General features: G+C 52.6%; 1 protein-coding gene across 11 annotated transcripts in view; it reads right to left on the bottom strand.

The window, feature by feature from the left end:
- Positions 1 to 20,962, bottom strand: part of Crocc2 (ciliary rootlet coiled-coil, rootletin family member 2) — a 62,645-nt gene extending 41,683 nt beyond the window's left edge. For 6 of the 11 annotated variants that reach the window (XR_003956157.1, XR_003956159.1, XM_006529983.2 and 3 more), the window contains exons 1-6: positions 20,583 to 20,962; positions 9,227 to 9,377; positions 8,164 to 8,312; positions 5,914 to 6,020; positions 4,282 to 4,423; positions 386 to 489 (exon numbers count right to left, since the gene is read on the bottom strand). Coding sequence is in view for 9 of the 11 variants with exons in the window: in XM_006529983.2 (XP_006530046.1) it covers positions 386 to 489; positions 4,282 to 4,423; positions 5,914 to 6,020; positions 8,164 to 8,312; positions 9,227 to 9,377; positions 20,583 to 20,660 (731 nt within the window). In the remaining 2 variants the exon portion in view is untranslated. Of the gene's footprint in view, positions 1 to 385; positions 490 to 678; positions 1,083 to 4,281; positions 4,424 to 4,729; positions 4,899 to 5,913; positions 6,021 to 8,163; positions 8,313 to 9,226; positions 9,378 to 12,857; positions 12,968 to 20,582 lie in introns of those variants that run through there. The other 5 variants (XM_006529984.2, XM_006529985.2, XM_030255127.1 and 2 more) reach the window with 5 other exon arrangements.
- Between the last annotated feature and the right edge of the window lie 6,914 nt (positions 20,963 to 27,876).

Here is a 27,876-nt window from a genome sequence, read left to right as displayed (position 1 = left end):
TGCTGTGAGTCGGTTTATATGCCATAGAATGGCAAGGGTAAAGGCAAATAAAATAGTGAGCAGGGATGGATCCGACCAGAAAGGACAACTTGGAGTAAGATACTGGCTTCTGGTATTTATCATTTCCTTCTGTGTAAATGGGGTGCTGTTATGTCGAGGGCCACTGGGAAGAGACTTGATGGATCTCTGAAACCCTACAAAGGCCAATGTCCACCCTCCCATCTAGAGAAGACCGATCCCTGCCCTCCTCCCACATTCTCTATAACTCCCGCTCTCCCCTCATCCACCCACCTACCCACAGGGCAGCTAAAGCCAGCACAACTGCAGCCTAGGAGGGACCCCCATCCTACCACTAAAGTACCGCTCAGTGAGCGCATCTGCTTACCTCTCAGTGGATGCCCGAAGCTCAGCCAGGTGTGTCTGCAGAGCCTTGGCCTGTCTCCACAGGGGAAGGATGTCTCGAGGTTGCCTTAGGCTCAACCTTTGGCTCTGAGAGCAAGAAGTTGTATCTACTCAGGCCATGTCTCCTTTCTCTTCTGCCACCCCACCCCTGGGTTGGAAGGGGACCCTGTTTTTAGCTATTAAGTCTCAGAGCCTCATTTCCATCCCATGGGCTTCCCAACCCCAGATGGGAGACAATGTCATGCCCACCAGGAGAAAACTGTTCCCAGATCCTACCACAGCAATAGAGTGTTGTCCCCCAGACAACAGGGCTTCTGAGACTCCACCCAGAAGAGCAAGGTTCTCCCAGGCACTGGGGCTGTCATCTGAGGGAGGGGCTGTCTGTGCCATGGGAGGTCTGATGCTAGGGAGCTCTCAGAGACCAGGTGAATAAAAACACTCCCATTGAACCCTAGAGCAGCCAGTAGAGGAGGAGTTACCAGAGGTCAGGCAGGAGGAAGCAGGCTTGTGATGGTGGAGTGATGAATAATGTGCCCAGAGCCCTTGGGAAGCAGTGCAGCCCAGAAGGCTCTTGGTGTCTATGTGCCACCGATCTATCACCCCAAGCCACGGTGTGTGTCCTGTGTGCTGTCCCACAGGGCTCCCTGAACCAGTTCCTCCCCTCTAGCTCCTGCCTGTCCTTGCGTGACAGAGCCCCACCCAATGCTCTTCAGCATGGCTTTCAGATGAATACGCTCTCCAAATGCTGGCAAAGGGCCACACTTCTTCCTGTGTGAGGCCATTCCTGACTCTTTAGCAGACCCCATGTCTGTGCCCTGACCTCAGGACTATGTGTCTGTACTCCTTGGTGCACAGCAGGGGACACTTGGTTGTGCTCTGTCACATCCCAGAGATGAGACATGTTGGCTCCTGTCTCATTGAGCATTCGATGCTAGGCCCTCTCCTCTTCCTGACAAGGCTGAGAGCTGGCTAGCACATGGGGAGCATGCAGTCAGGACATGGAACAGGTGAGGAACCCAGCACTGTGCAACTCCATTCTAAAAGGAGCAATGGGAGTATCTGCTGCTTTCCTCTGGGGAGCTGAGCAATACCCAAAGCGGGGGTCTCCTCAAACATGGTGGACACCCCAAAGCTGCACAGAACATAGTAAAGGTGAGGAGACTAGAGGGTGAGCAAGCATACCTCTGACATGCCACACATGCCACCAACACACGCTTGTATTTTCACCCTGTTCTCATATATTGACACTTATAGACAGCCACAGGCAGGCAGGGTCACATCACACAGATCCAGACCCGTACAAACACCACACACCAACACACTACATTCATACAGGCTTTCACACCCTCACATGCTCACATAGCCTTACTCAGACTGTCATTCACCACAATGGACTCCACCATGCCCACATACCTCACACATGTGCATATACATTATACATTTACACTTTCACATATACAAGTCATACATACCATAGACCATACATACCATACACATAGGCTCATAACACACTACTCACGTCATAATACAGGCTTGTACACCACACACACACACACACACACACACACACACACACACATGCACACACACATACACACATATATGCACATATACACTATAAATTTACACCTTAACATATAGACCATACATACCATATACACAGGCTTATACACACACTGCTCACATCATAATACAGGCTTGTACACCACATACACACATATATGCACACCCATACACACATGCACATATATACACATATGCATACCCACATATACACATATACACTATACACTTACACCTTCACATATACAAGTCTTATACACATCATATACTATACATACAATTCACACAGGCTCATACACACACTGCTCACATCATAATACAGGCTTGTAACACACACACATGTGTGTGTATGTAAACAGTCTCACAGAGAAACTGCCTGTCTAGAATGTTAGAGAAGAACAAAAAAAAGAAACAATTCTTCCCTGTGTCTGGAACCACAGTGCACTATCATGCAGTTTGCAGTAAAAAACGCACACACCTGGGTTTTCACACTCAAGCTAAAAGCCTCCTGCAGTGTGGTTCATAGACCCCTGGAGCCTCCAGGCACCCATCAAAAGCAGTTGAAAATCCTTTCTGGAAAAATCCTGTATTCACCCAGGTTTCAAAGAATTTTCAGAGTCCCAAGGAAAATAACCAGTTCCCCATTAGCACAAGACCACCAAAGACACAAAGAGACAATGATCAGGAGTCAGCAGAAACCATGGGGTCAGATTTTTGGGCAATGGCAGATGGTGCCAACATCAGATACCAAGCACAAAATGGCTGCTTGGGATATACAGTGACCAGAGGGTGGGATACTTAGAAAAGATGCAATCCATTCTCCTAAAGATGAAAATCTGATATTCGTAATTTCAGCCAAGGAGGAAGAGTCCAAGGTGATTAGATGCCAGAGGAGACATCGATGAGCAAGAACAGGGCGTGGAAGAAATTAGCCTAGCTCAAGGTAAGGGAGGGGAAGGAACTCAGATGATTCTGAGCACTAGAGATGGTGTAAAATTGGCACAGACGTCTTGTTGGCATCAGGGAGAGGAGGGAGAGGTGGGCAGAGCTAATCCTGAAAGATTTAATGGTCCTTTCCAGTCATGAGGAAGGACAGAGGTCTAGAGTAGGATAAGCAGAAACAACCCACGTGGGGTGTGTCATAGAAACCCACAGCCAGCCAGAGACAAAGTGGGACAAGTCACCTGAGCAAGGAGACCCACAGCCTTGTGCTGAATCAGGGCCAGTGGAGGTCAGAGCCTGGCTGGCAGCAGCAAAGAGCCCAGAGACAGAGCCCTTTCCAGGGCTGAAAGGAAGGCACTGCTGTCTGGGAGGAGTTCTCCAAGGCAGGAGGAGTAAAGACTCATAAACAGCAAAGCTGAGGTGATTGGGGACGTGCCTTGTACAGCACTGTTCAGCGTGCCACGTGGGTGGCATGGGTCTGCCTTAGCAAGCCTGTGCTCAATTCTCCTAGGATGACAGACCCCATTTCCTGATGACACTCTATGAGACAGTGCACCCTCCTCGGATCTTAGCAAGTACTTCCCTTCCCTTCTCCTGCAGGTGACAGTGGGTGTCTCCACTGTAGCTACAGCCAGAAATGACAGGTGTGGGGTAGGAGGCAGAGAGCAGGGGGTCTTTGTGGCTGCCTTCCCCTCAAAGGAAGGGCATCAGTGGCTCTCTGGATTGGATTTGTTTGAAAGGACCTATGTGGATCCAGACCCCCTTAGCTCCTGCCTTCATATGGAGAGAGTGTATTCTTCCAGTGGCTTTCGGGGGGGGGGGTTTCTTGCCACTAGTGTGTACAGGGACACTTGTATGTGTGATCAGACTTCTTTGGAGCAGGGCTGTCAAGGGAAGCCTTTAGCCTCAGTTGTATGGTATCATCTTTCCAAGGCCACACCCTTCTCAGAAAGTCCCACATCCAATGACAGATCAGCAGACCAGACCTAGATATCTCCCACGGTCTGTAACATTGTTCTCTGATGCTACACTTTGAGTGAGCAAGACTGTGGGTCCCTGGTGCTTTCTGGCCAGGAGTTTAAGAGCAGCTGTACAACCCAGATCCTTTGATCAACCTCTCTGTATGATCAACAGTGTCACATATCAGAGCCAGGAATGGTTCAAGAACCCTCTAGTAGTCTTGTTCTCCTTTGCTTGAGGGACCTGAGGTGTCCCTCATGGTACAGGCTGCTGTGACCAAGTAAAATGGATTATGAGGCTCTCACCAGGAGGGACTGCATGATACCAGCTTCTCTCAAGCTGCAGGTACCAAATTAAACAGGCAGAAGTGGGGACAGGGTATGGGGCCACCTCTCTCTTAGACCAGTGACGCACCTCTTGAAGCTCCAACTTGCGCTGCAGGTGGACCAAGCTGTGTGTTGCTCTGGTCAGCTCCCTGGCCAACGTGTCGTTGGCTTTCTGCATGTGCTCCAGCTGTTGCCGAAGGAGGGTGTTTACTTGGGAAAGGCCCATGCTCCTAAATGGACAAAACCCACAGCTTCATGTGTGGTGACTTCCCAAAGAGGCACAGAGAGTCCAGGAGCCCTAAACCAAGGGGTTTAAATGGAGTCCTGAGGCCCCCAATCTCCACTTAGGTGCACAGCCCCAGCTCTGTTCCCGAGCATCACTGACTGCCCGGCAATGAAACCTACACGGACCAGCACCAGGAGGACTCTTCCCAGACCCAGCTCAGCACCATCCTTCTTGCCTCCAAATGCTATTCCCCCAAACTCCTCCTCACCCCTAGCCACTCCCCTGCCTCCAAGAAGAGAAAGAAATTTACAGGGTCCGGGAGGCTCAAAGGGAGCCTCAGAGGGGCAGGCTGGCAGAAGCTGGGCATCTCCGGGAGTTGGGCTCCTTGAGAGATGCCAGGGGTCCTGTTGAGCTTTTCAGGCACCAGGCTCCCCCGGGGCCATTCTTCTCTCAAAATGGGTTTTCAAAATGCTTTTCAGCATTTTCTCCCTCTGCCAGATTCCTGGAGGGTAAGCCAACCACGGGATGTTAGTGATGGCGAGATCGCTCAAGTGAGGCTCATGGGCTGTTCCCAGGACTGGGGTGTGGTGCATTCTTGCCAAGTATGAACAAAAGGGCCTGTTGACATCAGAGAGGATTGAAGCCAGAAGTTCTGGAGTCGTGGTCAGGGTGGTTAGGAGAGCCAGAGAAGGGCACCCAGGATTGTGTGTGCCAATGGCTCACAGTTGACTGTGGTAACCCACCACCAGCACTGATGGCCAGCCAAGTTCTCTGAGCGGGCATCCTGACACCACACTCAGGGGATGAGGTCGGGGAGCATTTGGCAATGGCTGTGCCTTGGGAGACTGCCCACTGGCCCAAACCTATTCCGGAGGGGGGGGGGCGGTGATGAGCAGATTTCTCACTCACTCGCTCTAGGCATGGCATTGATGCCTCTGTTTCTGAGATATGGGAATGTATGCTGAAGGATGTGGGCAGAGGACCAGTCTAATTCTGATGCCAGATCTCACTTGCCGGTGGGCTCTCCTGAGTACCCTGACCTCAATGCTGGGACATTATGGCTTCAGGCCTCTCTGATATCTTTGCTCCCTGCACTCAGAAGTAGAGATAAATCATTACTGAGGAGACTAGAGAGTCCCACTCACCCAGCAGTGATGAGGGAACTCTCAGCTCTGTACTGTGCCCTGGCCTGTGACACAGGGAGAGGAAAGGAATCTGCTACCCGCTCTGCAGACTGCCCTTTCTCTCCCTTCTCACACCCTGGCCCGAGGGGTGAGACATGGCATGTGAGGATATGGGAGTGGTCTCCAGTGGGAAGGAAAGGAAAGCAGCACGGTATCCAGTTCTGCTCGCTACTGGCCCTTCCCTCCAGGGTGCTTCCCCTGTGCCAATTTTCACAGGCAACGGTAACTCAGGATAGCTCTGATGGGTTGAGTGAGGCATAGTGGGATGTGCACCTCCTGTAGCCCCGAGCGCTTGCCCACTGGGTCTCACCTCTGCTGTGAGGCCTCCAGCCGGCTAAGAGCCTCCTCCAAATCCATGCTGTGTTCTAGCTCTGACTTCCGAAGCCGGGCCTCAGTGGTATCCAGGCGGGCCTGCAGCTGGGAAGGAGTGTGAGCCCACCTGGTCCATCTCTCCCTAGTCATCTAAGTATGACATCTTTGCCATAAAACCCACCCTGGGCAGAGGCAGGATACAGGGTCTCCCAGGAGCCTGTTCACACCAGGAGAGGGGAGGCCTGGTGGATGTTTGGATTCCATTGGGCCTGGGGATACTATGGGAGTGGTGAGATTGGCAGGAGGCAGGGTTCTGGGGGTCCCTGGAGATATTTAATTTATAGGGTTGTAAACTGAGGCACTGCTGTCCCCAGTGGCTGGGGCATTCCAGATGTCAGCCACATAGGGGCAAGATAGACAGCTGAAAAGCAGGCTCTCCCATCCTACATGGGGCATAAATCTGGACCCCTCTGGCCTGGCCTATTTTCCAAGCTGCACCTTCCCCTCTCAGTCTTAGCAGGTGGGAACATATTCACATGGGTGTCAAGTCCCCTTGCTACCAACACAGAGCATTATCCCAAGGGGCCAATGTGGGATTCAGGACGTCACACCCAAGGCCTACTGCCCATGGCTCCTCAGCCAGTATTACTACAGTGGGGGAATCTGAACCCAGAGCCCAGAACATCACAGAATCAAGGAAGTCTTGGGAGGAAGGCACAAAGAACAGGAGGCTGAGGTTGGGACACAGGAGTGTCTGATGGCCAAGAACCTGCTTCTCAGCCACCAGCAATGTGACAGTTGGGGTCAAGGGGCTTCAATTATAATGGATTGTAGTGTCACCTGGAGAGGCCATGCTGGACACCAAGACCCTCACCCTGTCCCACCAGTGTGCTGGGGCATAATTCGGGGCTGGGTCTGCCGGCACCCTCATCTGGCTGGCTGTGAGCTGAGCTCTGACTCATAGCTTCTTAGTTTACTAATCTTTGGAAGGCCTTCTGCGGCTTCTATTCCCTGAAGTCCATTCCCAGCATCTCCCGCCCTGTGCTAGGAAGATTCCCTATCCCGGAATGCACCACAGGAAGGGCAGACTCTTGAGCCATTGTAAGGGGGTCCTCACGGTCTTTGTTAGAGGGACTCTTCGGGTGGGGGCTGAAGAAAAAGTCATTTCCCATAGAGTGGTGTGGTGGGAAGGGCATCAGAAAGCCGGGACCCATTGGCAGGTGGGTACCTCAGAGCTAGTGTGATTGCGCTAGGAACTCTTCTAGGACCCTCATGTGCGCCTCGGGTTTTTTCCACAGGTTTCTGGTTCCATGCCATAGAAAGAGCAGACCTGGGCCAGCACTGGTCCCAGGCATGGTTCTATGGCCCGAGGGCAGTGTCTCTCCACCTTCCTAATGCTGTGACCCTTCCATTGAATTCCTCAGGTTGTGGTTGACCCTAAAATCATTTCCACTGCTAATTCCTAACTGCAGTTTTGCTACTGTTATGAATCATAATGTAAATATATGATACGCGGGGTGTCTGATCCCAAGGGGGTTGCGACCCACAGGTTGAGAACCATCGCCTTAGGGGACCACTGGCCAGAGCTGAGCCTTGGTGTCCTCATTTGCCCTGCCACACAGAACTCGGGCTGGCCCCATCGATGCTGGGGATCAGAACCCCTCCCCCAACACTGCATGGGCTGTTCCCACTTAGCTCTGTGCCTGCTGTGCCGGGTTCTGTGGCTGAAGCTCCTGTGACTTGGAGAAGATAATGCATGAGAGGACTCTGGCCTGGGAAGTGCCTTCACCTTTCTGCCTCAGTTTCCCTAGCATCCTAGAGAAGGCTCTTCCCAGCTCACAGGCATCCTGGGTAACCTCTGGCTGGAGCCTATAGCTCAGAGGTCACCTCCCGCTCCCCCCATTCTGAGGCCTGGCTGGTGAGCAGAGGCAGGTTGGGGTCGGGAGGAGGGCTGGACCTACAAGCTCTGCCTGGGTTCTGGGGACTGTCCTTAGCTTTCTCCTCTGTTTAGAAGCTGACTTTGTGGTTATAATTGGTAAGGCCCTGGACCACAGGGATCCTGGAGCAGATGAGAGACACTTGAGGGGGACATCTCCTGCTTCTCCTGCTTACCTCCAGCCCCCTTTTCTCCATCAGTGTCCTGAGACTGGCTGATGGGCCCACAACAATGATCACCAGTCTTGATAGATGATCTCTGATAAGAGCTAGGCTATGCACACTGGCCTGTGGGTACCAGCTGCACACTCACCCTCTGGCTGACCATGTGACACCTGCTGGCCAGCTCTTCCCGCTCAGCATCCGCCTGGGCCAACAGGTCCTCCAATCGTGTCAGCTCCTCTTGCAGGAGTTCACTCTCCTCCCGTGCATGGGACGTAGTAGCTGGTGGCTCCCGCAGCCCTGTGGGTATAGCATTCAGATGAGGCCAGGGCTCTACCCAAACAACTGGAACAGTCCACGAGGAAATTCACTTCCTCTCCTGTAACCAAGCACCCTCCTATCCCTATTGCCTTTGGTAAGTAGCTCTAACCCCACTTATTCATGGCCAGGTCAAGCCCCTAACAATTAAAGCATGTGTGGGGGACACTGGGTACCGCCCATCATGTCTGCACGTAGTGGGACTGCTGTTTCAGGGTGGCAGGACCCTGCCCACAGAGAGAAGTTGCTTTATGCAGTGGTGTTTCTCTGTCCTTTCCCAGTGCCCAGTGCTAGCCTGTGGCATTAGGAGACAGATTAGACAGACCCTTACGACACAAAGGGGTCATCAGACTCCTGCAGAATGGAATCAGAAGTGCAGCTGGGCATCAGGGAGCCTGCCTACGATTTGGCCTCCATGTAGGGATGAATTCCTTGGAGCCTGTTCCTGCAGTGTGTTGATAAGAAAGCTTTGTGTGTGGGGCTAGATGAGTGACAGAAACAAAGCTCAGGGTGTCCCTGCTCAACCTAACCTAAAGTGTCAACCTTTAGGCTTTTCACTATGGTGAAAAAACAAAACAAAACCCAAAAAACAAAAAAAACAAGGATGGATAAAATCAAGACACTGATGGTGTAACAATGTCATGAGTGCTGAGGTCAGCTCCGTGTGGCAGTGATTAATGGCCTTGTGGCTATCTGCATGACTCCTGAGGACCCTACGAAGAGAGGGTGGTTGGGAATATGGGGCTGGGAGAGTCTGAGGTGGACAGCCAGGGACACAGGGCAGTCCTAATGGCATGGTTCCCTGAGGCCAGGCTCCAGTGCCTGCTGTGAGGCCAAGGCCAGGCTCCAGTACCCGATGTAAGGCTTCCCTGGCACCTGAGCAGTCTCAGCCTCACCTGAGAGTGGCTCCTCACCCAGGCTGCTCGACACGATCTCTCGGATACGGGCTGGCACAGGAGTGGGTGAGGCCCGTTGACCTTCTCCTCGCACAGTTAGCGCCCGGTCTTCCCTTCTGGCCATGGGACTCAGGATGGTGTCCTCCAACTTCTGAAAAACATCCAAGAGTCCTGGTTCTTATGGGCCCTGGCGGGACAGCTTGCAGGCGCCTCACACAAGCCCAGTGCTGTCAACGGGAGCTGCCATGAGGTCACTTTGATGTAGCAAAGAGTCCTGAAGATAGCAGAGTGGGGCCAGGCAGGTCACCAAAACCACATGCCTTAGTCTCTCCACCTGTGGGGTGGGACTGTGCCAGTCTCTGGCAGTGCTTTGGCAAACATGTGGAAATCAAGAGAATGGGTATCTGAAAGGACTCCTGGCCAAGGTTAGCTTAGCTCATTCTTCCCAACGCTAAGCGGGCTGCGCTGAGTCCTGGGCCGACTCTTCATGTCAGCTTCTCTGGGATACCCGGGGCAGGTGCCTTTGTGTCTGTTCACAGAAACACTCTCCACCACCTGCCCCACCTGGAATGGTTAGGATCGTCTGCCCAGTAGAGATAGGGAGGCTCCCAAAGCCCACCCGGTGATCACAAGCCTGGGGAGGGAAGGGGACACTACAGGTAAAGGACCAAGAACCCAGGCCCAGCCATCATATAGGGTGTGCTGGACCCTGTGAGACTAGATAGGCACAAGGTGACAAAGGTCAGCAGAGGGTGCTTGCTTCTGAGAGCATCTCAGAGATGTCCCCTTCAGCCTACCCCAGAGGGGAGCTAGAGTGGCCCTCTTTCTTGGTGGGTCCTGAGCTAGTGAGCTGTCAGGAGAGAAAACCACATAGGTTCAATGTGAGCATCACATCCTAGAATACTGGTGAGACACATCAGAGGAGCCTGGCTCTTCGTGAGGCATCTGACTAGGAAGGATACCTTCCAACATTACGGGCATTAACATCGATGACAGAGTCCTCGTTGTAGGCACCCTTTCGTGATTTCCTTCAAACAAGTTAGGCTGCTAAGGGCTAGGAGATTTGATTGTGACAGTAGTCACTCTTCCCTTGTGCCTGGCTGCCTTGGACAGAGAGCCATTAAACTGCCAGCTTCATTCTTGGCAATCAACTGGACTGTTATCACGGTAGTCCAGCTGCTCTGAATGTTCCATGAACATCACCAGGAAGCCACCCCACGGCTGCTAAAAACATCACAACCTGGGGTGCTGGGACTGCAATTCCTGTTTTAGAAGTTGTGTGCTGGTGTCGACGACTCTTGATCATCGGCAGGGATGTGAGATGAACTCCCGACGACATCGCTCACTCTGTAGTTGTTGCCTTTCATACTAAAGGGTGAGCACTTTCTCCAGCAACTCAACAAAGAGCCCAGGGCCTGAGCAGCATGGGGCTTGTACCTGGCTGACCACAAGCGTGTGGTGCATTTTCCAGATATCCTAGCAGCTTGCTGGCCGCTGCTATAAAAACTTCCCTTCCGATGGTTTGTTTGTCCACGTGTGGTCTTTATCGTGCGAGTGAGGCGGCGTGGGCTGGCTGTATGGCGGCATGGGCTGGCTGCATGAATTGTAGACAAGATCCTGAGCTTCCAGGTCTTAGCAAAAGTAGCAGCAGCTACAGCATTAAAGGCCCCCAAAGAGTCCGGGAGCCAAGAGCCCTGGCATCTGAAGCTATGAACTCAAATAGATACAACACAGGCAGAGGTGTTCACAAAAGCCACGGAGGGCAGAAACGGAGAAATTAAAGGTAGCAAAGGAGCTGAAATCAGTGAGAGCCAAAGGGCAGAGCCTGGACTACAGGGACTGAAAGCCACAGAAGAATTTGGGAGAGGTCCTGAGGGGTTCAGAGGCAGGAGTCTGGGCGCTTAGAACTAAGGATACTGACAGGTTCTCTGAGCCCAGAACACTGCCTCAAGCACCTCAAGCAATAAGCTTCTGACTGAAAGCTCGGAGCCATGAGTCTGTTGACTTACACTTAGTGTTATAGGCCTCTGGCTTTGGCAATTCAGGTTGTAAGTCTCTGAAACTCAAGATCACCTACACCACGGGAACACCTTACCTACCCATGGTTTCTACCTAGACGCGGTCTGTAGGATCTCAGATTCTCAGTAGGATTTCTTGGCGGAGGCACATGTCTTGGGGAAGGAATGACCCTGAGCTGAAGACATTGTCAGGGCCTGTGGGCAGTATTGTTCTGTGTCAGCAGGAAGCTTCCAGGTATAGGATAAAGGACTGAAGATTAAGACTAGCCCACAGTGGCCAACCTGCCCTGTCCATGAAGGATGTTTGAGTTGAAGGCAGTGCCTTAATGACCCGTGACTGATGCCAGGGGCCCCCACTCCCAAAACTTTTCAGGACAGCAGCCGCCTTCTCTTCCACAGTGGGACTCGCCTTCCCTTTCCTACCCAGAGTCCCCTGAGGTGACACTCAGAAGCCTCCCGACTCCCAGCTCATTGGAGGCCTTTTCTAGCCTGCAGCTCTCCTGGTTCTGACTCCCAGGCCTGGGCTAGTGAGGAGGCCCTGCTTCTCCAGGTAGCCCCATCATCCTTACCCGGCCCTCTCAACCGTAGCTAGGCCTGTTCCCACTCTGAATCCTCTGTGGAGATAAGCCATGGTTTTCACCTAGGCATCCTAAATGTATCCATTCCTCTCTTAAGCTAGCCAGACTGGAGTCACTCCAATATCCAGATTCTGCACGGCTCTGGACAGAGCCTGTCCTGGTCCCTGAGAGCCCTGCAAAGGTCAGATGCTGTTAGTGAGCCCAGGGTTCTTCAGGCTGGGAAAAGACTTAACCTTCTCCAAGGCTTTGCATTTAACTCCCCTAGGTGGTCTTGGGAAGGTGCCCTCTCTTCTCTTTCCTCCAGAGGACCTCCCAGCCTCGCTCTGAGTGGGTGGTAAACAGCTTTCCTTGGGTGCAGGGCTCCACTGGTGAGGAGCAGGGCTCCCCTTGCTACTTCCTCCCTGGCCAGGCAGACTCCGGGTGCTCAGACCACCAAGGCCGCTCTGGCCTTTCTAAGAGTTAGAGCGGGAAGTGCCCAGCCATCGTTACCTGTTTTGCACTGGGGGGGGAAACTAAGGCCTAGTCCAGTGGCAAACAGAACCTTAGGTCCTCAGATTAAAGACGTGATGCTGGCTCCATTCAGAGGTTCCCTCCAGGCCGGAAGGACCCTGCCTCCCCTCCCTCCTCTCCCCGGAGCATCAGCGGCGCCACCCGCTAACGGGAAAGCAGCGGCGCAGCACAAACTTGACTCATTCCTAACGTTTACAGAGGGTCACTTATTAGCCGGGACGTCCCGAGAGGCGCTGGGGGCGTAATAGGTTCCAGCTGTGGCCCGGTGCCTGCGATGGGTCGACGCCCAGCCAGAGCAGGAGGGGTGCGGAGGGGGAGCGGGAGGGGCGCGTCCCTGGCAGCCAGCCCTCCCCTCCCGCCTCCAGTCCCAGGCGCGCGCGGGAGGATTGCAAACGAGGGCCGCCCTGCCTCCACGCAAATGGCGCGGGGGAGGGGCGCGGGGCTCTGCTACAACGTGCAAGGGTCTGTGCTGACCCGGGCTTGGATCCCCTGGGACCACACCCGGGACCGCCTCCTTCCCCATACCCAAGTCAGGTCGTGGTGGGGAGTGGGGCTAGGAGAGTTTCCAGCTTCTGCCCCGCAGGCTCTGTCCATTGCTGCTACCAGTGGCTCCCCAGCCTGGGTGGGTCACCATCTTTAGGGCCAGGGGAAGGATCTAGAGCGCAGCAGCGGGAAGCCTGGATAGCCTGGAGGTGGGGGTGGGGGTGGGGGTGGGGGTGGGGCTCGTATTGTGGGAAGGACACCAAGACTGGGCAAAAGGGATCTCCACGGTCACTTTTCTAAAAGACCTCAGATTCAGAGAGTTTTTGCTATGTTTTTTTCCTCCCTACTGCCCTCCGTGTCAGCTCGACCTATGCCGAAGACCTTAGGGAGGCCAAAGACCCTGTCAGTAACCTATGCATTTAGATCTAGCTCCAAATGGGTGTGTTGGAGGCTCAGTGGGGACAGACACCACTGCCTCCCACTTGGCTGTGGTCTTGTTGAGGGAGTCCTATCTAGGGGACATGCCTCTTTATCGCACCCTCTGGGTCAGAGCAGGACTAAGAGAACCGAGGAGGGGCCCCGCTGTGCCATCAACACACTGCTCAAGGATATGTCCTGCTACCATCTGTGAATTTAGCTAGTTGCTCTATGTCCCTGTGGCCTAGGAACCTCCTGCACTTTTATCCTTGCCTGGAGACTGACTGGAGTGGGGAGTTCTGAGGACGGGGTACCTACCCTCCCCCATTCTGGATCTTGACTCAAACATTAAGGTGCGGGGTGGGGGTGGGGCGGCAGCGGTTGTTGCAGATGTGGAAATTCAGCCCTCAATTCGAGTCTGAAGCCAGGATAAGATCCCATCACAAGGATAGGCTCCAACTTAGGGGTGGGGGGCATCTTATCCTCCAACCCTGTTCCACAGGCATGGCCCGTCTATGTGTGTCCCTTCCAGATCTGGACGGGGATCACTCTGCAGGTGAATCCAAGCAATACCCAAGCACAACCACTGGTAAGGAAGGGCAGGGGCCGATCGGAGCCCAGACTCTGAGGTGCAAGGCCTTTCTCAGCTCTCAGAGCTGCTGTCTAGGTTGGGTGGGAAGAAGTGTCAAGTCTGTTCACCACAAGGGGCTTCTTGAGGTGGGGGGAGGTGTGTGTGGGGGTGAGGATGCAGGGGTAGGGTGTCCTTTCACGGCTGCTTCAAGCAGTGGGGACAGAAGAGAGCATTCAGGTATTCCCCCTCTTGGCCTAAGAGTCAGCCCAACTAGGACCTGGCAGGTACTAGAAATGGTCCCCAGCAGGTGAGGCCAGCGCTCTCCTTCCAGATAGAGGAGAAACCAAACCAAACCAAACCCAACCCAACCCATTAAACTCTGTCCCGATGCAACTGAGGAGGTGAGGGCTGGTTTCTGTTTTCCCAGCCAAACTAAACAGGTACTGCCAAGGCCAAGGCATGAATGTGAAGTCCCAACTGCTTCTCCCTCCACAGAGTTAGTCCTTGGTGGACTTTCTGGGGTCCTCTTACAGTGCCAGCAGCGCTGGTCCACTCCCTAAAGCCCTGCAGGGTCTTCCTATGTCAGGCATGGTGGTCAGTAAGCAGAAATGGCAAAACACATGAGCTAATTCACCGTCTCTTGTTCATGAGTGCGGCCACAGACAGGTGGACAGTCTAGGTCCTGGCCCCCAGGGGAGAGCAGAGTGGATTTCAAAAGGAACTTGGCCACTTCAGGTACGGAGAAAGGCAGGACTCACTGGTACCTTCCAAATAAAGAACTCAGCAGCAAGCAATAAGGGCAGGACTCCCAAACCTCCATTTAAAATCTCTGAGGGAGAGAGTATCCAACTGTCAAGCCCAGTGTAACTTGGATACTATCTCAGGACCGGTCTGGGTGTCTGATGTGGAGTGGAGAATAGTCCTACAACCCAGTATAGTTCAGGGGTGGCTAGGCCTGCTGCTAATGCTGTGTGCCGAGCTACAATAGTGCCCCCGTGTGGCCATTTCTGGTACTGCAGGAGGACAACCGGTCTTGCCCAACTTCTGGAACTGAGGTTGGGCTCAGGGTCTCCATCCAACATTATGGATAGTAAGAGAACCTGTGACAGTGTGTAAGTTGTGGCATATTAAGTGGGTTGAAGTGTCTTAGCACTAGCCATGATCCAGAAGCAGATGTTTTAAAATAAGATAGCTTGTCTTAGAAACTCTGCCCTTCTTCCCCTGTGTGAGACTATTCGGGACTGCTGACAGGGTCTGTGCTAGGACTGAGACGCAGCCTTGAGCTCCCAAACACTTGTGGGACTAGTTGCTAGATATGCAGATCTCTAGACAGTCACCTGACTAGTATGCATCTGATTGGATGCCCATGGGTCCCCCTGCATTCTTTCAGTGAACTAGCATGGCCATGAGCAGGCCAGCTGGAGGCTCAGAGCACTTTGGCCTTCTGCAGAGGGTTTGGTCAGGATGTCTGATGGGCTCTGTACCTGGTAATGTCTACTCCTGTGTTTGATAGGCTCCCCTCCCCACCTCCACACTATGCCTGCCAAGCTGGGGCATTGCCCTTAGAGCAGAAGCTTGCAAAGTCACAAGGGGACTAGATGTTGAAGCAGGGGATGAAGATGAAGGGGGACAACTTACCCGTCCATCCCGAGCACAATGCTTGGCACACAAACAGGCTCAGACAGGTTCCCAGCACAAGTCATTGAAAGCCTTATTGGAACCGCCAAAGGTATGAATCACTAACAACAAAATGACTCACAGCAGGGACTGCTCAGCAGGGTGAGGAGGCTGTCTGTCTTGTCTGCTTCTATGTCCTGACACCCACACAGGCTTCCTGGGGAAGGTGGTCAGCCTGCAATGCAGTGCAAGCAAAGGCCTGGGATAAAGAACACGGGGTGAGGAGGGAGCAGAGAGAGGGGTGGGCGAGACAGGAGAGAAAACTGGAGTGCCATTGTCAAGGATTGGCATATTCTGGTGAGGAGGCTGAGCCTGTCTCTGGACCATGAGAAAGAAGGTCTGAAAGAGGATATGTCTGGTCAGCGCAGTGGCACTGGTGTCTGGACATGTGGCTCTGGGGACAGAGATAGTCAGTACTTCCTTCCCTGGACGGCATATGATTAGCATTGAATCCAGGCCACACTTGGACCACTGTGGGCTCCTGTCCTGGGTGGGCCTGCACTCCCGGGACCTTGTACCCTTGATCTGTGGAGTGAAGCATGACTTTGAAGGGGGAGTGAGAGATGGGTGGTTGGGTCCCTGTGGGCTCCAGGATGACCAAGGTTGGAGGAGAGCTCTAGATCTTTCTGCCCACCTCCAAGACATCTGGTGATCTAGTTCTTAAGTCACTGGGGATTTAATCAGTAGTATTACACAGGAGGCACCCATGAAAACCCTAATGAGGGGCTTGGTGTAGATGCAGGGTTGGGATGGCATGTACCTCAACGGGGTGCTTTTGCTCTACGCCTCTCCCTGTACCTGCCCTACTTCTTTGTGGGTGTCCTTGATCCACAGAGTGGATGTTTAAGTCAGGGATGTTAAAGCCTGAGTGTCAAGTGCTGTGCGGGTGACTGAGCTCAAGGAGACCTCGGGTTTAACTGGCCAGTCAGAGGACAGAGGGCAGAGGGCAGAGGGCAGAGGGCAGAGGGCAGTCTATGATGGTGTCCGAAGTGCTTCATCCTGTGAGGCTGAGCCCTAGCCACTACCCCTGGGAAGCTAGTGTTAGAACAGGTGAATCCAGAGGGTTAAAGTCATGCTTGCCACCCACAGCTGAGCCGAGTGAGAGAAAACAGTTCCTACAGCTGAAGTTTGGCTTTAAATGCAGAAGAAAGCAGGGATGTAAAGTAGCAGAGCCGCTGCAGGAAAATAAGGTGGACGTTCCTTAAAGGTTCGTGTAGGGGCTGGAGAGATGGCTCAGCAGTTAAAAGCACTGACTGCTCTTCCAGGGGTCCTGAGTTCAATCCCCAGCAACCACATGGTAGCTGAACCATCTGTAATGGGATCTGATGCCCTCTTCTGGTGTGTCTGAAAACAGCTACAGTGTGTACTCATCATATACATTAAATAAATAATAAATCTTTAAGAAAAAAGATGCGTGTAGAATTAGAGCTAGAGCCCACAGCCCTTCTAGAACAGACACCACAATAAGGGTACCAGAGACCCAGACAGATGGACCTGCACCCTGCTGACGGTAGCATTGCTCACAGTGGGAAGGCAGGTCAGTGGTCCATGGAGGGAAACCCAGTGAGCGGTGAGCGACGTGTGGTCCCCCGCAGAAGGGACTGCTGCTCAGCCATGCTGCGACATGGGAGGACCTCTGGGACACTGTGCTAAGTGGAATAAGCTGACAGATTCAGTTCAATTCCCATGAGGCTCCTAGAACTGCCAGATACACAGAGCCAGGGAGCAGGCCGGTGGCTGCCATGGCCAGGGAGAGTTGGTGTTTGATGGCGATGACAGTTTGAGAAGATGAAACCATTTTGGGGCCAGATGCTGGTAATGGTTGAGAATAGTGCAAATTCTGCTACTGAAACTTCACTTTAAGATAGGCAAAAGGGTAGGCTTTATGTTATTTATATTTTATTACAGATTGAAAATTGAAAAAAGACTGAAAGTCAGTGAGCCAGCCACACACACACACACACACACACACACATCTCAAATGAGATGGACAAAACCACAAATTAAAAACAAAGGAAAAATCAATGTGTGGGTTGGTTAAATATAAAAACATAAAATGGAATGTGCTGGCTGAGTTTTGTCAACGTGACACAAACCTAGACATATCTGAGGAGAGTAAATCTTAACTGAGAGAATGCTTTTATAAGATTGGCCTGTATGCAAGTCTGTCTAGATCAATGATGGACGTGGGAGGGCCCAGTGTACTGAGGACAGTTCCACCCCTGGGCAGGTGGTCGTGGACAGTATATGAAAGCAGACTGAGCAAGCAGTAAGGAGCCCTTCGCCATGGCCTCGCATCAGCTCCTGCCTCCAGGTTCCTTCTCTCACTTCCAGGACGATGGACTACAAGCTGTAAAATGCTTCTCCAAGTTGCTTTTGATCATGGTGTTTTATCACAGCAATAGACAAGACTGTATGTTACCAGCCAAGGAGATGAAGAAGAAGCAGGTGCCAGCCAGGGAGACCCAGCACTTTCTTGGACTTAGACAGAAGGTCTTGATTTCTGGACACTGTATTGGGAGGCAGAGGTAGCTGTTCTCCCTGCTTCCGGCCCCATGATATTAATAAGACAGAAGCATACTATCCTGATGCTATGGTGAGGGTGAGCCTTATACAGAAGTGGGAGTCATAGAGCTCATGATGCCGGATACAGCACCTCTGCTGGGCACTGGGAAGGTGTCCGGCTATAACTCAACATGGCATATGCCATCATGATGGATGTAATGTGTGAAGGAACAGAATATAGGGTGTATGGCAGGAAGAAGTCAGACAGCTTAGGAGACAGATGTGCTGCCTTTAAAAAATAGACCCCAACTCACTCTGGAGAGAAGTGGGGGCCAGAGAGAAGCACACCGAATCCTTCTGGGGCCCATGCCCCATGACCTAAGCGCTTTCCACTCTTCATTAGCATCGCTCCCTAGACTTCCAGCTCATGAACCCTTTGGGGGTACATTCAAACCACACCCAAACCACAGCAACAGCCAACAGCAATAGCCAACAAATATGAAAATTTATAATGGACAAGTTCCCAGAAACTAGAACTTTTACCCAAAAGAAATAGTTTGGAAAGTTCTATGCCATTAAAGCAACCAACTCAAGAGTGGGAAACCTTCCCACACTACATCCCACCCGACTTGGGTGTACTGTCCGTTCTGGGTCTGAGAGGATCCAGAAGCCCCTCTTCCTGATGCATGGTGAGCCCTTCCTTTCGTGTGTAATTTTAGGGGGTCTTTGAACTCACCAAGCCAACGTCTTACCCTCAGGGACCAATCCGAGGGCTCCCAAGTCTGGCTTCCAGTCCTAGCTCTCAAGTGGCCTGTGGGGCTAGGTGCTCTGGGATACTGTGCAGTAGGGTGTGTGTATGTGTGTGTGTGTCTATGTGTGCGCATGTGTGCAGATGAAGTGAGGAGAAGGGAAATCTGTCCCAAGGAAGACGGATGCTGGGGAGCGTTTCCAGGTACCGGGAGTGGATTGACGTCAAAGCCTTTACTTCTGGTCTTGTGGGAGGCTTTTCCCACTCAAGCTTTGCCCTTCTCTGAGTCTCCCGGTTCCCTGTGTGTAGCCAGAGGAGCGGGAGGTCCCTAGAGCCCTGCCACTGGTCTGATAGGGCTATCTGGGCATCTCATGGCGCCTGCCTGCTGCATGTTCACCTCAGGTAATTGCACAGAGATCTCAATCACTGCTGCGCAAATAGCAGGTGTGGCTGGGCAGACAGAAAAGCCTCACCAGGCTTGGTATGACTTTCAGCTTCCCAGGGACAGTGGGCTTAGGTACATGCAGAGCCCTCCACCCCACAACAACCATGCCCAGAGATGTTTGCATCACTCTGGGATTCTACCTCAAGAACGTGGGCACACATACAGACATGCCCTCCCACCATCAAGTCTCCGAGGAGCTAGCTGGTCAGGTCCTTACAGGATGATGTATGAGCCAATGGGTGCTGGGCTGTGAGTGTTCTGTGAGCTCTGGTGTGCTGACTCTCTTTCTGAACCCATCACCGGCCTTGCCGTCAGAATTCAGCCTGAGACCCTTTGGGTAGAAGTGTGCCAGTGTCCGCTCAGGTGAGAGTACCCACCCAGGACACTCTCTTTTCTTGTTGCATCAATTAACTTATTGTTTTAATTACATTTATTTAGTTGTGTGTGGGTTTGGGGTGTGTATGTGCCGTAGTGTGTGTGTAGATGTCTGAGGGTAAATTTTGGAGTTGGATTTCTTTACCACGTGACTTCCAGGGATCAAGCTCAGGTCATCAGACTCGGAGGCAACTGTCTTCACCCACTGAGCCATCTCCTCCACCCCAACTGACTTTAATATTCTGTTTGCATCACGGTCTGTCCTATGTGGGCAGATGTGTATGTCTATGTGTACAAAGATGCTAACAGGCTATTTAGCCACCTGACACCATCTGTGCGGTTGGTTACTCCTCTCAGGGGATCTGATATATTGTTTACCTAGGACCATGTCAACCCCCTGCAGCATGGCTTTGAGGGTCTGAGAGCTGGGTTAATGAACTCTCTGAGTCAGCAGGTCCATCTGGGGTACAGTGAGTCCCCAGTGGTCGGGGACTGTCTGGCTGGGGTGGCTGGATGATGACAGTGTAGGGATGTGGGCTGGCAAGTAGGTGGGCTTTTAGTAATGGGACATGGTGAGGGGGACAGGGATACAGGACCAGTTGTGTTGTTCCTATTTTCCAGGTAAGTTCTGTGAAGATAGAAATGGAACTTCTGCAGTTTATAGAGTGGGTACTGGGGTTATCTCCAAATTGAAGCCCCTCTTCTAAGCTCAGACTCAATTGCTCCCATACCTAGCCACTAACACAGTGGAGCCCCTCACCCTGTCCCTTCCACGTTGGTGTGCAGGCTGCAAGCCTAGGACTCCAGAGGGGTGCTGGCTTTCTGAGCCACTTCGCCTGTCTGGAGATCTGCACTTGCACGCTCATATTCACACTGAGCATGTGCGCAGGTAGAATGTGCTCCTGGTGGGGGGTGGGAGGAGGGGGTGCAGCTGCACGCCGGGCAGCAGGCAGCGGGCAGCGTCCTATTTAAAAGTGCTCTCAAGACCTGCTCTCCAGGGGTCACGGAGGGGGCAGCCACTTCACTGACCTTGATCACTGTGTCCAACCCCAGCTGAGACTGCTCCGTGGTGTCTCCATCATCAGGATTGCTGGAAGTGGAGCTCATCTTGGGCAGAAGCACAGGACCTCAAATAGTTTGTACCTGGGCTCCTCAGCACGTCTCTTCTTTGAGCCTCAACCACCCAGTACCTTCCTGTGTGCAGTACCTGGAGCCACTGTGCTGGTTTGGCCCGTTGAATTCACTTGCTCCTGAGCACCCAGATGCCCCACCTTGATTGTGGAGACCACACGCCAAACAAGCCCATGAGTGTTGCTGTGGCAACCAGGACGCTGAGTGCCCAGGTTTCCCTGGAAATAGGAGTAAGGGCTTGCTGTGAGAGCTAAGGAACACTGTTGCCTGAAGCGGTTTCCCCGGAGACCTGGAGTGAAGCTGACCGGAGGGAGGGACCAGCGTCTTCCTAGAGCCCCCGTTTACTGTTTAGGGAGACTTGTTTGCTTGCTGATCACACCCAGGGGTGCAGACCACAAGCCCATTCAGGGTCACTAACTGACTTAGTTCATGTGCCAAAGAACTTTGTGATCGGTAGTGAGATGTGTGTCACAGATGTCTAAGGATTAGGGAGGGACAGAGCTTCCCCAGGAACAAAGGTCTTCCTTTGTAGCAAAGGTTTCCTCTTGGAGCCTGGCAGGTTACCTGCTCTGCAGTGCCCTACTTAGACACATAGAGAATGCATCCTTCCCCAGTTACCCTGTTGGTACTAATCTGGTACTAAACTTACCAATACAGACGCTCAACCTACTTCTGAGACCTTCTGAACTCTGCTGCCATTTCTGCGCAGTCACTCTGTAATCCATGCATATGCATACAGATAGAGAGATAGATTCGCTGTGTGCTATGTGATGTCAGCGTTAACATTAGTAATTAAAGTTAGAACAAGAGAATCTGCCTTTACCTTAGGCCAGGCTACCCAAGCAGGTGGGACTATATGTAAAACGTGTTATTGAAACTGCTAAATCTTATATGTTCATTGTTAGTCAATAAATTTTGACACAGAAAACACAAGCACATTCCATCTATTTTTCTGGGCACAGTGTGCTCATGACAGAGAGGTTCCAGGAAGAGGGGGGCTGGTTCTCAGGAGGGGCCACCCTGTTTCTTACTCAGGCATCCCTCCTGACCCCTATATCCATTTCTAGGTCATAGGATGGACTCTGCCAGTGGACAGATGCTTTGTTCTGTCCTCCTCTCTTGTCCGAAAGCCCTTGATGTTGTTCACCGATCCACCCCTCCTGGCCATGTGCAGGAGCTTGAGACCCCCATCCTTGCACTCTGGATACTGGTTGGTTGGGGCCCTTATGTGGTCCGTGAGTGTAGCTTCTGGTCCAGGGCTATTGATGACAAGGAGAATTTTCAGTGCAAGTCCAGAGTATATTCTTCAACGAATCCTGTTAGATTGTGTACAGTGTGTCTCAGCAGGGCCTTGGCTAGGCCTGACCCTTCTCCTAACTAACAGGACTGTTGGACCCAGAACCCTGGACCTCCTGTCCTGCTACAGTTGCAAGGGCATGCTCTGTCCCCACTGTCCATTCTCCCAGCATGTGACCGATTTTGCCCCATCTGTGCCCACCTGTCTGGCAGACTGTTCAATACTTCTGTACTTGGAGGGAGACTCCTTTTCAGAGAGGCTCCTGCCGTCATTTCTTCCTCCATACCTGAAAACTCACCAGAAACAGCCCCAGGACACGACAAACCCTGGATTCCCAATTCCCTGGAGAATGGTTCATAACAGTTGTGGTACTGAACTCGTACACCATTATGATTGGCCTCAGGCATGGACACATTGGCAATAGTGGGAAGTCAGCCTTGGTCCAGTGTCTGGGTTGTGATGATTCAGAACAAGTACAGTGCACAGGGCCCACTTCCTGCTAGAGCCTACAGGGCGTGCACTTCTGACCGCAAAGGGGCTGCAACCCAGACCAGACCAGCCTTGGCTGCCCTCAGGAGTCACTCTTCATGAGCAATGGCTGCCGCCGCTGGACCTGTGAGTTCAGCCCGTGAGCAGTCCACCCTGTCTCTGGGGCATACAGTCACCAAAGGGACAGAGATGACCACAGACAGCAAGTCAGATTCCAGAGCAGTTCCAGCCAGACAGGCTATCCTGGGGCTGGGAAGTAAGGACAGGGCATCACATTCCTTTGTGCCCTCCACCCTCTTCATGAGAGTTGTCCCTCACATGAACTGTGCTCGGGGGATGCCAGAGCCACTCCAGGGCCAGGCATCCGAGCTACTTCTGAAGCTGCATGACACCATCCTCATTCCTGAGTGAGGTGGAGAGGCCAGGGTAGGTGAGGCTGTGGGCACTTGGCCTGCTCACAGAAGGTACATACAGGATCCTCCAGGAGGACCTCTGACGTCCCTTCCCTAAGAAGGTTAGGGTCAGCGATGGCAAATTATGAAATTCATAAGGCGGGGGATGGATAAAGAAGGGACCCCCAACTGTGTCTGAGGGGTCCAGATAAGGAGGACCTGAGGGGTTCCCTGGGCATCACCCTCTGCCCACTCTGTGCTTACATGGACTACTCAAAGGATGTTTGGTGGATGGTCCTGGATAGTGACTGCTAGGGTGGCTCAGGGAACCTCTCTCTAGGTCAGTTCTGCCTTCGTGGTAGGAGAGGGGCTGGGGCTGCTGGCCATTCACAGCTTGGCAAGGACCACAGCATAATGAATGAAATGAGGAAGGTCCGGCACATGGGATCTGACAGTGACTTCCTGGATACAACTGTACAAACATGGATGTCAACGTTAGCAGATAATTTAGCCTCCATCAACATGAAATCATTACACACAGATGGGCAATATTAAGAAAGAGAAAACAGAGCACATGGGTTGTTATGTGAGAAAATACTTGCAAGTCATCTATCTGATAGAGGAGTCAAATCTAAACTATGTAAGAATTTCCTAACACTCAGCCATTCAGCTCAATTAAAAAAAAAAAAAGAGCCAAGAATGGGAATGGCCATTTCTCTGTTGGACACATATAAACGGGCAGAAAGCCTACAGAAATGTATGACCTTATTAAGTACTCGGGGGACACTGCGAGATGAACGTCACACCTGTTAGGGTGGCCACTGTGAAGAAGCTGATGACAGGGCGGATTAACTGGAGGCCTTGCTGCTGGAATGTGAAAGAAGAAGCCACTTCAGTACAGGATGGCACTTCCTCAAAAATCAAACCCACGTCACGTGACTGGGCAATTCCACGCCTGGGTGTGTCCCCAGAACAGAAAACAGAGATGGAGAGATTTGGCTGCCATGTTCAGAGCAACCCTCGTGTCTGCTGATGGGTGAATAGATAAGACTTATTTGGCCTGTCCATACAGTGGATGACTGTGCTGTATTCAGCAGGAGGGACGTACCGACACATGTTGTGGCAGGGATGGACCTGGAGGACATCAGGTTGAGTGAAGTAAGCCAGCCACAACAAGACAGGACTGAGCAATTCCATCTACGTGAAGTTCCTAGAGAAGTTCAGATCTCCAGACAGAAGCACCCATTCTCCTCCATTCGGTGCTGAGGCTGGGGAGGAGTGGGGAGCTAGTGTCTCATGGCCACACCGTTTCTGTTTGAGAAGAGGAGTGTCTGGCAGGGCATGGTGGGGCGTACGGAACACTCAGAAGACAGAGACAGGTGGAGCTCTGTGAGTCCAAGGCTAACCTAGTCTACATAGTGAGTTCTGGGTTAGCCAGGGATACATAGCGTGACCATGGAAAGAGAGAGAGAGAGAAAGAGAGAGAGAGAGAGAGAGAGAGAGAGAGAGTTCTGAAGTGGATGGTAGTAGTGACGGCTGCGCAATGTGAAAGGTGCTTCCAGCCCAGATCATCCTTCTGATAGAGGCCTGAGGCCAGAGGTTGAGTAACAGAGGGGCTGTGGGAGAAGGTGAAGCCTGAGAAGGAAGACTGTCCCGCCATCCCTGAACTACACGGGCAGAAAAAAGGAGCAAAAAACTCAATGAAGGACAGATGGGAAGATGATCTCCTCGAGTGGCCTTGATCCCCTCCTCCTCTATGGATGGATGCTGGGCAGGCTGCAGGAATAGATGGGGTCTAGCCTCCCTTTCTTGTAAAACCTTCCCCCCTGGGGTCCACACTCTGATACTGCCTCTCCCCAGATCATGTGAGGGACCAGGGGAAGGTGTGAAAGCAGAGACTTTCTATGGCTTGAACCCTCTGTAGGCATGCCTATGTAGCTGTATGAGAAAGGGAAACAGCTCCTGCCTGGAGCCCCTCTGAAGTTCGTTGGTGATGCTGAAGTCCCTGGGAACTGTCATCCTGCCTTCCCCTCAAGTCTCTGCTCTACCAGCCTTAAGCTTGGATCTCCATCATCCAGTCCCAGCAAACAGCAGCTCAGCTTCAGGCTGTCAGTTAGCTGGGGAATGACACTAGCCTTGCTGACTCTGGGATACACACACTGGCCTTGAAGACATCTTGTAGACTGGTCTTCCCCATAGTTCTGTCCTTACCGCCTAGGACAGCGGTTCTCAACCTGTGGGTTGTGACCCCCTAGGGGAGTCCTTAGGGGAGATGCCGCCTCGGGTTTCCTCCTAAGAGACAGACAGAAGGCAGAGAAAGGAACACGGGGTAGGATCTCTAGCAGACTGGGGCAGAGGCAGCATATCCACAGGGCTCCCATATCAGATATTTATGCTATGATTCGTAACAGCAGCAAAGTTACAGTTATGAAGTAGTACCAAAAATAATTTTCTAGTTGGAGATGAACTGCATTAAAGGGTCACAGCATTGGGAAGGTTGAGAGCCACTGCCATAAGATGACTGGACTTCTGCCTTCTCTTGAGATCCAGTGTGGGGACAGGCATGGCAGGTCATGCTCAATCAACCCTGCTCTTGGCTGGGTGGCCACCCAACAACAACTCTGCTGTGGGTAGGGTTTCCCAGGCCTGCCTCCCCGCTGGAGCTCACCCTGCTGGCTCCGTCATTCCCTCCGGGTTATTATTGTCTTCCAGACCCCCCACCCCCAGCTCCTTGCCCCCAGCTTCTGTGCTTCCTGAAGAGCATTTGCCGCAGACACTTGCTTATCCCACATACGATAACCCTTAGGTGGGCTGTGGGGCTGGCACATGAGCGAACAGTGACTTTAGCCACTGTGCGTATTAGGTCACTAGGTTGTAGAGAGTCATCTCTCTCTTGTTTCGACCCTTCTCAGTGACCGCCTACATACTCTGCTTCTGAGGGGCTCATGCGATGGAGGAAGACCGAGCCAATAAAAGCACAGATCTCACCATTCCGTACAAACAGGTGATGCTTCTGACCCTCCCTGCAAGTTCCATGTGCATCTCAGAGCAATCCAGACTTAGCTGTGTGCTGTGTGCACTGTCAGTGGCCTCCACTGGAGCTAGACTATGATGATGCTGTGTAGCAGGCAATGGGCACACACCATGAGAGAGGACTAGGGCTCAGCATGGAGAACCCTGCTGTTCCATCTGGGATCCTGAACGGCCAATCTCGTCATGGTCACTTGTGTCTGCAGGAGAGAGGCTTGCTTGTGTCAGGGCCTCTGGGTAGCCAAGAATCTGCTGGGTACCAACAGAGTGTGGAAACAGCTGAGAGCATAGATCATGTGACCTCCAAATCTTGGTCATGAACTTCGAGTCTGTAGGGACAGTGACTCTCACAGGCCACACAGAGAGGGCCTCTGAGCACATCTGCCCTGGATCCCCACTTTCTGGGTCCATGTTGGGCTTCAATAGGTAACAGGCACTCTAGGCAGAGGGACCCTGTCAGACCACAGAGTTCCAGAGAGAGATACCACTGCTTACAAAAGAGGAGGGGGCCCCTCCCAGAGTCTACCATGAACGTCAGGGGACCTCAGTTGGCCTTTCTTAGGGCACCACCTGGTGCCTACCTTCTCGTGTGCTGACTTTGGGTCATTGCTGCAAAACCTGGAGTTTGGCACAAAACTGCCTAGTGGAGAGTTGAAGTGGTGGCCTGGGAATTTGACATGCCTGTGTCCTAGTGTGGTGGCATGTGACTCCAGGCCACAGGAGGAGAGAGGCAACCGGATAAGGAGGAACTTAGGCAGCGCCTTGCTCAGGGGTGGCTGGGTGTCCTGAGTGACTTTACGAGACTTCCGTGAGGTTGTGTGGAGAGAAAAGCTAGGAGGGCCCAGGCTTTTCCAGCTCCTTGTGGCAGGCTGGCAGCTGGCCACTTGCTGTGCCAGAGCAAGACGTGAGGATTGGAAACTTTATTTGGTGGTCCCGGATGCCACCTCAGGGTTCCTCCTAAGAGACAGACAGAAGGCAGAGAAAGGACCATGGGGTAGAATCTCCAAGCAGACTGGGGCAGAGGCAGCATGATGTCCCCAAGGCAGCTGTAGCCATTAGATCCAGAAAAAGCCCACCACGCTCTCTTGGAGCCTCCCGGGGGAGCTCAGCCACTGGTACCTTGACCTAAGACTCTCTGCCCTGGAATCCAGGTGTGCTATAGAGAGCTGGTAGCTCAGGGGACTCACAATGTCTCTATGCAACATCCGTGTAGTCTGTAGACAGCCATCGGGACATGTGTGATATGTCGAGGCCTTGTGGAGCCTACACCACATACTTACTGAAATCCGTTTCATGCACTCCGTTCAGACTGGAATGTCCCCCTCCCTGCCAGCCTCTCCCAGAGCACTTGGGAATTCCTGAGGTCTGGAGCCAGTGTTCTTGTCCCTGTGCTACACTGAGGGGTGAATCAATATGTTTGTGGTTTAGTAACCAAGCCCTTGTGACATCCGTGGGCTCCAAGAACTACGCTGACCACTTCTGACCTCACTGTCTCCTCCATTTCCCCTGTTTTACATATCAACACTCTCGGGTCTGCAAGGTGGCAGGCTTGGGTCCGCCCTGTGGGTCCCGAACACTGCCACCAACTCCATCTTCCTCTCTCTACTGAATCCCTGTGCTGTCCTCATGTGTCCAAGCCGAGCTCAGGGCCAGCTCTTCACTGTTCACATCTATTCTGCCTGTTCTGAATGCTGACGTCAAGCCCAGATGTGGAATACATGGAGGAGAAGAGGGAGGGGGAGGGGAGGGAGAGGAGGAGGACAGTGACGACAATGATGACACTGTCCCAGCCATGGAGAGCTCACTATGGCTCCTCACCAGAGGGGCTAAGTAAGAAAGGACAGATAGCATTCTGGCCTGCCGGGCATACCAGGTCACAGAATGGGAGGGCAGCACAGAGGGTGAGAAGCTTAGGCAGCGCCTTGCTTAGGGGTGGCGTGGTCTCCTAGGTGACTTTAAGAGGCTCCGGTGAGGCTGCATAGAA

Source organism: Mus musculus, chromosome 1 (assembly GCF_000001635.26).
Source record: "Mus musculus strain C57BL/6J chromosome 1, GRCm38.p6 C57BL/6J".
In the NCBI taxonomy this organism is placed as follows: domain Eukaryota; kingdom Metazoa; phylum Chordata; class Mammalia; order Rodentia; family Muridae; genus Mus; species Mus musculus.
Note: the sequence above shows the minus strand (reverse complement) of the source record. Positions and strands in the feature narration are given on the sequence as shown.